This window comes from Stylophora pistillata, chromosome 3 (genome assembly GCF_964205215.1).
Source record: "Stylophora pistillata chromosome 3, jaStyPist1.2, whole genome shotgun sequence".
Classification (NCBI taxonomy): Eukaryota; Metazoa; Cnidaria; class Anthozoa; order Scleractinia; family Pocilloporidae; genus Stylophora; species Stylophora pistillata.
The window spans coordinates 25,075,408-25,085,407 of record NC_142521.1 but is presented as its reverse complement, the minus strand read 5'-3'; the positions used below and the strand labels follow the sequence as shown (position 1 = coordinate 25,085,407).

General features: G+C 38.9%; 1 protein-coding gene across 5 annotated transcripts in view; it reads right to left on the bottom strand.

The window, feature by feature from the left end:
• The window catches only part of LOC111347525 (uncharacterized), a 28,681-nt gene that overhangs the window by 9,767 nt on the left and 8,914 nt on the right, over positions 1-10,000 (bottom strand). For 4 of the 5 annotated variants that reach the window (XM_088752682.1, XM_088752679.1, XM_088752680.1 and 1 more), the window contains 11 exons: positions 9,605-9,714; positions 8,924-9,103; positions 8,447-8,524; positions 8,263-8,357; positions 7,310-7,538; positions 6,742-6,816; positions 5,990-6,135; positions 5,676-5,787; positions 5,181-5,331; positions 1,583-1,709; positions 1,007-1,064 (listed from right to left, as the gene is read on the bottom strand). In XM_088752682.1, coding sequence (XP_088608808.1) covers positions 1,007-1,064; positions 1,583-1,709; positions 5,181-5,331; positions 5,676-5,787; positions 5,990-6,135; positions 6,742-6,816; positions 7,310-7,538; positions 8,263-8,357; positions 8,447-8,524; positions 8,924-9,103; positions 9,605-9,714 — 1,361 coding nt within the window. The remainder of the gene's footprint in view (positions 1-1,006; positions 1,065-1,582; positions 1,710-5,180; positions 5,332-5,675; positions 5,788-5,989; positions 6,136-6,741; positions 6,817-7,309; positions 7,539-8,262; positions 8,358-8,446; positions 8,525-8,923; positions 9,104-9,604; positions 9,715-10,000) is intronic. The other variant, XR_015998553.1, reaches the window with a different exon arrangement.

Below are 10,000 nucleotides of genomic sequence, written 5' to 3'. Positions count from 1 at the left end.
TACGTGAAGGTTTTGAATCTCCTTGTCCAGTTGCCTCATTTCGGGTCTTGTATCTACGAGCTTTTGTTGGCCAGCTTTCAACTGTTCAACGTCATCTTCCGCAATTTCGACTTCGTTAGCTTTGTCGAAGATTAACGCGAGTTTCTTGCCTTCATTAGTAAACATCCGACGCAAGTTACCTCTCCTTTTCACGGCGATTTTCAGAGAATCCTTAAGTTGGTCAGCTTTCTCCGCCATTATGAACTGTGAATTCAACTTACTTACTTGAAAAGTTCCGAAGATTCGGCTCCACCACGTGCTATCAGTTCGCTGTCACTTGTTTTCATTGAAGAAACGATCGGACCCTGGTCACGGCACCATTTTGTGTAAACCACACGACCGAATTGATCGACTTTAATCAACGAATACTTAATCAGAAACTTCTAACAGTGACAGAATAAAACGGGGCGGCCACGCTCAGTAAAACAACACAACGAGTACATAGCGAGTACAAGTTTCGACATGGCGGTTCTCTCATGCACTCGAGCACATGTTTTTTTGTCTCTGCGCATGTGCCGAACGCACACCGCAGGTTAATGATATTGCGGTCTAGATTACTAGTCACCAGATTCCACATATTTTCCCAAGGCTTTTAAGCTCACAGCAAGTGTCAAGGATATAGATTTGATTCCATACATCTGGTAGTTAATGACAATTAATTACGAAGAAAACGCCAAAACCACTCTCTCACTGCTTATTACAAAAAAGTCTGGGACGTTGCGTGTAGGTGTATCAATGCGCAAAACTAATTCTACTATAGCATGCTCACAAACTGAAAAAAAAAGTTGCAAATGTGAAAAAAGATTTTGAACTTGCAAATACATCGGCGAATAGATCGCAGATCTCTAACAACAAGAAAAGGGAAAGGAATACTCGCTCTGGGAAAGGAACGAATGCAAAATCGGTGTTATTTGAGGGATTAATGGTATTTCCCGAGAATAAACACACAAAAAGCCGTAAAAAATACCAGAAGAATGGCCAAAACTGGTCCTTTGAAAATCCACTGGTTTCCGTTGAGCCAGCATCTAATCAAGTGTTTTATGATGAGAGAGAGTTAGCAAATAGACATACAATTTGTCTAATTTTTGAGACATGAAAGGTGCACTCATTCTTCCTTCTATTTTAACTATTCCTGCCTGACGTAACCCATACTGGTCCAAAACCCGTTTCTTTCAGGCTGACGAGACCTGACTAAAATTCAATGTCGCCTAAGATAAATCGGAACTACGATCACTGTCAAACAAAAACACCCTGCGCATGTGCCCTAAACAACTTCCATGACAACTGGACACTGGAGCAACGTCATGCTAAATGGTCTGAAATTCCCAATGTTGAATATTGTCGTTCGATTAATTATCGTCAATCAGAAAGCAAATTTCAAAAGATTTTTTTTCTGTAATTGATGATCAGTAAATTTTATCGAGGGAATGGTGATGCACACAAAATAACCAGCTGTCTCAATTAAGAAGTATCAAGACAATGTGACTTTAAACATTTTAAATTGTGATGTCCAGTGTTGAGTGCTGGCGAAATAATGACAAACCTGTCCCGCTTTATTTCCATTCGTACAACCAAGGAGCCACAAGTGATGTCGGTGAATGTGACTTTCCCCATATCATAGCTTGACGGTTCAATGACTGCCACCAAACTCACAATCACCAGAGGGATTCCTGCAAGATATACATATATTCACCAAGTCAAAACAGAGATGGTACATTGTGAGGGCGGATCAAGAAGGTCTGTCACAAAAGATAGCTTTAGCCTCTCCAAGCAACAATGTTTCTATTTTCTTATGTTAATCTTAAGACCACAGGGTTAGCTGATTGTATGAAAATTGAGTGCTCTTATAAAGTGGCCGTGGAATTTTCCAGCCCTTATAACTAAGATGCTAAAGTGGTTGTGGTATGGACCCTTTCAAGGAGCATACACGTTTTTATCTACACTCGTCATATATTAGTTTTCCAGGAGGGTCTGTCCTTGAAAAGCTCGTGAAAGTTAATGGGGAACTTGCACCAACGTTTCGCAGAGACAGATGCAGCGTTTTGCTATTGGCAGTGAAGGCGTTGAAGATGAACCACGTCCAGAGGTCCTGAAAATCAGTTTTCATTCAAGAAAGAGGATGTTCACTTATTTCTTTAATTCGCAGGGGGTCCTTACAAAGCTACAATCACTGCTACATGTGACATTACTTCACTTTTGTCAAAAGTTGTACTGCATATGTAGTCAACAGCACGGATTCGAAGTCGGTCTCGATACTAGTTGTATCATGACAGTGCAATTCTCCAAAAAGCTCGTATCACACAGATGTACCTTGATGACAATGGTACTCGTTTAACGGAACATCCACCATACTCACCCTACTTAGCTCCTTGCAATTTCTGGCTCTTTCAAATAATTAAATCGGCCATTGCTGGAGAGCCATTTTCAAGAGTGCAAGACCTTGCCATCGCTGTCCATTCAGATATAAGAGCTATATCTACTTAAGAGTATCCACAATGCTTTCAGAACGATGCATAGGAGTCGAGGGAAGTTATCTTCGAGGGGATGTAACTGTAATTTCAGAAATTGTAGCTGCATCGTGGGAAATATGGGAGAAATGACAGAACTTTTTGATTGACCCTCGTACTACACATATCGTCTTAAGTCCGTCACATATATAAGAAAATTTGCAATCAAGTCAAGCTCAAAATGAGAAAATAGCTATCTTATTTTTGCCTGGGAAAGCTGTGCCAACTTTCCCACCGTTGCTACAAATTCCTGTTTTTTAAAAGTGTAGCGTTTACGGCGACCAGCATCTAAATTCTCAAGTTCAAGGGCGTGTCGCTCCAAAACGAGGTTAACGAGGTGTTTGGGACTATTTTACTGATCGAAATAACAACCCAAAGTTGACTGTTTGCACGAATCTTTAGCTTTATTCTTGAAAGGCAATCGAACACGAACCACAATCAATGACGAAAATAACGATTATTCTGACAGTCAATCAATCTATCGAACGATCGATCGATCGATCGTAAACTGAAACTACAATACAACGAAGTTCTATCAATCTCACGAAAAGCCGCGGAATACATGATCAAAGAATCGCATGTTAAATACTGGGCTCTAAAGTCTATAACGAGATTAACAATACAAGTGAAACAGAACAAAAGTTTGGAAACAAATTAAAAGAGTTTTGATGACTGATAAACAGCCCATTGTTCCATCTAAATGATGGGCGTTCACTGACTCGCAAATTGCAATCGGAAAATCGCAATTGGCAAATTGGCCTTTAAATCTTAAATCTATACAGATCATTGCAATATTTGTTTGTATATTGTCGCCCAACACTGCAAAGACTGGAAAGGAAAAAACAAAGTAACAAAGGTACTCACATATCGGTCCCGCTTGAGAAAACGAAAGGGCGAAAGTTTACCAAGGCTATTCAAAACTTACGAATAACTTATTAAAGGGACGCTAAATTTGCCTTTTATATCCACGTGGTGACGCTGAAAGGTCCGATTACAAAACCAATAGACATACAGAAAAACAGATGAGCATTGTAACTATGTGGCTATCTAAGATCATTCTGAAATTAGTGAACTAATCAATAATCAATCAAAAAATGAGCCTTCTGGCTAATGTCCTTAACAAAAAGTCTCCGTTTCATTAATATATGTTATTTACCACCTGGGAACGAATTGGGAGCTACCGTGCCGAGGCCTTGGTTACTACCCGAGGCGATAGGCCGAGAGCACTACACAATAGAGAGTTGAAAAACTTTTTACTTTCTTTCTTTTTTTCAACAAGATGCTTTCCAAATGAACCCGACCTATTTCTTTCATAAATTTAACAACTTTTAAGTGAGTAGATGGTGGGGAAAACAGAGATAATACAAAGAACAGAGAAACGCTAAAGTGAAACAATTTTAAGTGCGATTTTAAAAAGCTCCCAAATATCTGTCACGATCTGACACCTGTCGATTGGAGAGCACGCGAGAAAAAAAAAGCGTACAAACACTTTTGAAAACAAATAATGGGACACAAACACAAGTTTAATGACTATCAGAATAATTTTTTCTTCAAGAAAATTCGGTAAATGGCAAAGAAAGTAATCGTAATTTAATTTAAACGTATGTTTTGAGTTGTGAGAGTTCACTCGTTTTTTTACTGCAATGGCGTTTGTAAAACTTGTCTTTCTTCCACCAACAAGCTTAATTTAAATGAGGCACTTTAACTAGACACAAGGGGAAGTGGTTTATTCGTATTAAATCCTTTCGGTTTCTTTTATACAGTCAACTGTACAAACGTCCAAATTTAACGGGCTTGCAAAGACTTACCGAAATTGTATTTATAGACTCAAAACCAGGCTTACCGTTTTACAGCAAACAAAATGTTTCAGAGAGTTCAGATATCATATAAATAAGAGTTACTTCGGCTACTTCAAGTGTAGAAAGATACCTTACCTTATTACTGAGTTTCTTTATTGAAGGATTAAAATCAAGTACAAACGGTTTTTAGGCCGTGCGTCAACCAACCCATAATTTACCACAAAATTCAATTCGAAACCAGTTGTTGCAGGCAAACAGAACGATTTGAGACAGACGGCCTCAATAAAAGTCTGCTTACGAGCCTAGTGGCCCATTAGGCCGGTGCTTAAATCCGGTTTCTGTAGCATGAAGCGACTAGGAGATTTCTACTCCCCATGGATGGGATGCTAGTCCATGGCAGAGTTAACCCCAGCATTAAATTGCCACTACCCATTTATACACCTGGGTGGAGAGAGGCACTGTGAGAGTAAAATGTCTTGTAAAATGTCCCGGCCGGGGCTCGAACCCGGACCACTCGATCCGGAGTCAAGCGCACTAATCATGAGGCCACCGCGCCTCCACGGGCCTTAAAAAGTAACTAATTAATTATCTATCAGCATAGCTCAAATCTGCTAAACAATAGATCCTCTTTAGATCCAATGCATATAGAAAAAAAAAAAACCTGAAAAGGAGACAAGATCTTCCGCTTTAAGGTGAATAACCAGAAACTAGCTCATTGAAAGCTATATTTGCACGTATACATTATGGGTTCTACAAACTGCCATCATGCATTCTCCCCAATTGCCGAATCGGGATAGGAATAGTGAAAGAAATACATGAAGCTCACTGGTCTTACCCCAGCCCACTGCCACGTAGGTCACATATTGCTTGTTCAGAGAGAAGACCTTGACCAGCTTGATGTACAGATTTATTCCTTCAACCAACATCCAGGTAAATATTGCAGTGTAAAGAAAGTGCTCGACCACTGCCAGGGTCGTGCAAAACGCCTAGGAAATTCAATTCTTGATTACTGCTACGTATGACATGAGATTGCCTTAAAATAATATGTGTGGAACTGTTGGTGATGATGCAATTCCATAGATGAAATCCTTCTTGGAAATCTATCATTATTTTATTCTGTGCGAGGCCTCTTCTATTTCCACTGGCTGAAAACGGACACAGCTTTCCGAAAATGTTTCAAACAGTTGCGAAATAGTGGTACGACATTAAAAATTTCCGAAGACGTTAGGCAGACGTGCTTTCCGAAGACTGCGTTAAATGCTTATTAACTGTAAGAACAAGCCGGTTGATAGGAACATGTATGTGCGCAAATAGTGTCTCCGCAACTTACAGGATATTTCTCTCTAGTTTTGAAGAATGTCACATCTAGAACACCCACGAGGTTACCGAGGCCCATGGACAGCAGAAGATTTTTATGCACAAATAACTTTTCACTCTTTATCCTAAGATAGAAAATGTAAATTAGTGTGGCGGTAAAATTGAAGCGAACGAAAGATTTTACGCTTTAAAACAACAACTCGCATGTGCATGTACCAGCATTATCACATCAATATCAATTGATATAAGTATATCCGCGATCCCTTTTGTCAGATATCACAGTTTAATTGGGCCATAACATACCGCTCCCACTTGTAGAGACTTTACCTTATGATTGTAAGGAGTACAAGTGACACGAACACTGCTCCTATTGATGTACACGTGAGAACCAACTCCAAGTTGTCCTGGATTTCTCTTTGTTTGAGTGACTCGGGCGTGAGCTCAGGGTTGAGGATCACTTCATCTCCGCTTTGCTACCGCACAAAGAAAGCAATACTATAATGACGTATTTCCTTTCCACTGACCTCAAGTTTTTGACGGCAAAAGAGAAATCGTCTGCTTCTATTTTTTCAGGGTAACGATTTTGACGAAGGCTCGTTTCTATAAAAGTATTATCAGTGATGCTGGATAAAAAAACACACATGGAAGGTGGGAATTTGGTTTAATGATATGTGCCGACAAAAGCTTAAACGGAAGAACTCATGATGAACTCAAGGACTTCCGTTGAGGGTGTAGCTGATATTTATTACAATGCACAGTGGTTTCGTGAGGAACTGGAAAAAGTAAAGGTGTAAATGTATGAGTACACATAAGTACTCCAGCTGATTCACAGGCTTGTTTTTCAAATGCAGCTTTTAATCACCAGTCGTTTATCCTAAAGTCCGTCAAACAGAGTCTAATAGTCCTCAAAACCACCTGAAGTATTCATTGTACTGGTCAGATCTTCAATACAACGTCGTCATTACTCAAGTCGAACGCGAAACTGGCGACAAGGATCTTAGAACCGTCCAAATTACTGAAGAACGAGACATTACTATTGCTACATTGTTATTAATTAACAAGAATATTATAAGCTTCACCCCGTCAATTGTAATCAGTTTACAGCCATTTGCTTCCATTATTTCTTTTTCTTTGTAGCTGGACGGAACCTTAACCTAAACAGCAAAAGAACATCATCCTAATTATTGACTTTGCTCTTTCAATAATTTTTTTTTTAGACAGTTCAGAATAAGACAATTCAGTTAGGGAAGATTCTTAAGAATTGGCTTTGTCATTTAAGGGGTTGAAAAAACTTAACTTCCCAATTCGATTTCTGCGTGATTGATTGTAAACATTATACCTTGACTGCATTATCAGTAGTTTACACTAAAGCAATGGTTCACTCTATCAAAACAAGTCAAAGCCAAGCTACTTCCTCAAGACTCTCATTCTTGGTATTCTCTCTCGCTCCACACTTGTCCTTCACGGTTTGTTCTCGTTCCTTAGTTTGCATTCAGAAAAATCAAATAAATGATAAATTTAAGATTTATAAACGAAACCGAGCGTTTTCTATTGCTTCTCAGTAACGAGTCTACAGCCCAAATCTTTTGCCACCAGTTTGCCTTCAGATATGCTAATGTAAGATTTACTTCGTAGTGCAAGACGTACCTTTTCTAAAATATTAGAACTATTTCTGGTGTTTACGACAGATGTTAGGTTAGGAAGAACCTCTTTTGATGAAAAATCTGGTCGCCACCCAAGTGATTTGACGTTTAACCTGATATCTAACTGGTGTTTTGTTTCTTGCATCAATCGGTTATATCCTTCGGTCGTGAACGTCATTTTTCTGGGGGGAGGTTGGAAAAATAACCCAGAGAACCCAGAAATCCCAGCCACTCTAAGATAATGAAAAGAAAAAGGAAATAAATGAGAAAGAAAACAGTTATTAGAGGCGATGGGAGCTTCACACAGCGGAACCTCAATGCTGTTCACAAGAGTTTTCTCCTGGCACAGCGCAAGATTAATAAAGTATTTCCTCTTCCCGAGACATGTATCAGCCATTCTAAATCTTAAAAATTAGAAGGACGCTTTACTCCAATCCGGATACCACTTCTAAAGCGATAGATATCGGTATTTTATTTTTGTAGAATCAGTTATTTTTCCTTTCGCCTTTCTTGGGATCATTATTTCTTGGTACTTCTGTCCGATGTGGTACTCTCGCTGAGTCAGCCCCTGTTTGATACATATTATTTTGCATGGAGTTCAGAAAATGGTGCACTATTACTTGCAAAAGGAGGGGTGCAAACGACAAAGACTTGTTTGAAGGGCTTTTCACTTACATAGATCCGAATAAAATATTTCGACCCTGTGATATTTGGATATACGGCAATTTAAACCTTCGATGTTCTTTGATTTCAATACTTTAATCCACACACTATCCACATGGCAGCCAACGAGTACCACAACAACTTTCCCTAGGCATCACGGGATGCCTACAAACACAACCTTTTCACACTTACGGTACAGGACACTACAGACCCCACAACTACCTTAAGTGGTTAAGTGTTTACTCAACCTTTCAATGGCTCTCCATCACCCTTCCATCCTATTTACCAACTTACTTGGGAGGTTCATCACATGTGTTGTTAGAGCCTGCGAGTGACGCAGCTTCCCTAAAGAGATGGCACGCTGCAATTTTCAAATCTATTCGCTCTTCCTGTGTAAAAAAATGTATGAAATCAGTAATTGGCCTTGATTGAAATAAAAAATTAGTACAGTGATATCATCTTCACGCAGTTGGCTCACCAAATCAGAGGAGATTTTTGTCTTACAGAAGTCTGAGGTGGATGTGGGAGGCGCGTGCTCGTCAGCCACGAGAATATCCTGCATTGAAAGAAAGGAAATTAAAATGACTGAAGGGGAAATCAACCCAAAAAAAACTGACGGTGTGTTTAGGGTAATTACATGTGAGTAGGGAATGTAAAAGTTAACATTTTGTCCAAAGAATATTATCATATAGGTAAGTTTGACTAAATTGTCACAACATCAATCGGAAAGAACCCTTATTTTCCGTTTTCTGATGAATGAGTCGCCTTAGTAGGAGCGTGGGATACATAGAAAGTCCAAAACGTTATGGAGAGTGTCACATGGGGACCTAGTTAAGGCTTAATTCATTGGAGAGTGTTATTCCATTGCCAAGCTCAAAATCTACCTCCAATGCCATTTAATTGGAGAGTTGACTTTTTAAGATTCAACCGTTGTGTAAAAGAGAGGTTTCTGTACCTGACAGAAGATCATCGTGATATTAGCGTTCTTCGAAGTGATGGGTGTTAACAACGTTTTTACAGCTAGGAAGAGATTGTTGTAGATCTCAAAAAAAACTCTGTTGTTTTGAAAACGTCCTATTGAAGCAGAAAGCTCTCGTGAAATGCCGAGAAAGTTTGTGATGTTAACCTCTTTAATCTGAAAACCAAACAGCATAGTGACAACTTTCAATAAAACAAAGAAATGATCTTAAGATATAGTCTATTCCTTCCATCTCCTTCCTACGTTATAAAGTTAAATCGCGTGAAAGATCATATTAACCACAGAAATACAGTCGTTCTGCTCGTTTGTTTGTTTCTAATTACTTGTTAGTTGCGCAGTAGGAGTGGACCATAAATTCCAAATACACCAGTTAGAGATTCTGCGAGAAGCTTAACTGACAGTCAAAAAAAGATAACAGCAGCAACTTGATTATAAAATAAGAAGGGGTGTGGTCGTCCTATATTAACAAAAAGTAAAAAGACCAGGCAGCCATTGATATGAAATAAATTACAATACAGGTAAGATACGCAACGCCCACAAATAAATAGTTCGCAACAAATCACAAACCAGATTACCAGCAAAGAGGAAAGGGAAAATAAATCAAATCTTTTAAGCGTTTTTACCAACTTTGCGAGAGGGTATAAAAAGACAGGTTACCTTTTGATTGAAGTAATCAAGAAGACCTTTATTTTCACATTTACATGTCTCGTACAAGAGTCTCCACATGGTTGTATATTTGCCATAAACACACTCAAACTGAAGCGTTCCTGAAAAGACAGTTACATGTGCAATATCAGGAACGACCTAATTTCCTTCTTTGAATGAAACAGCCACCTTTCACAAAATCTGCAAGAAAAGGTTAGATCCGAAATAGCAATCTTTGATGGACCCTCCGAAAAACTGTCTAGAGTCGCATTCAAAGCCACAAAACATGTTCAGTAAAACCAGGTTTAACTGAATGAAAATCAGTAACAGAAAACGACAAACATCAGTTCCTGAAACTCCAACGAAAAAGAAATTTAAACAATTTTTAATAAAACAGGTTTGAAAAGT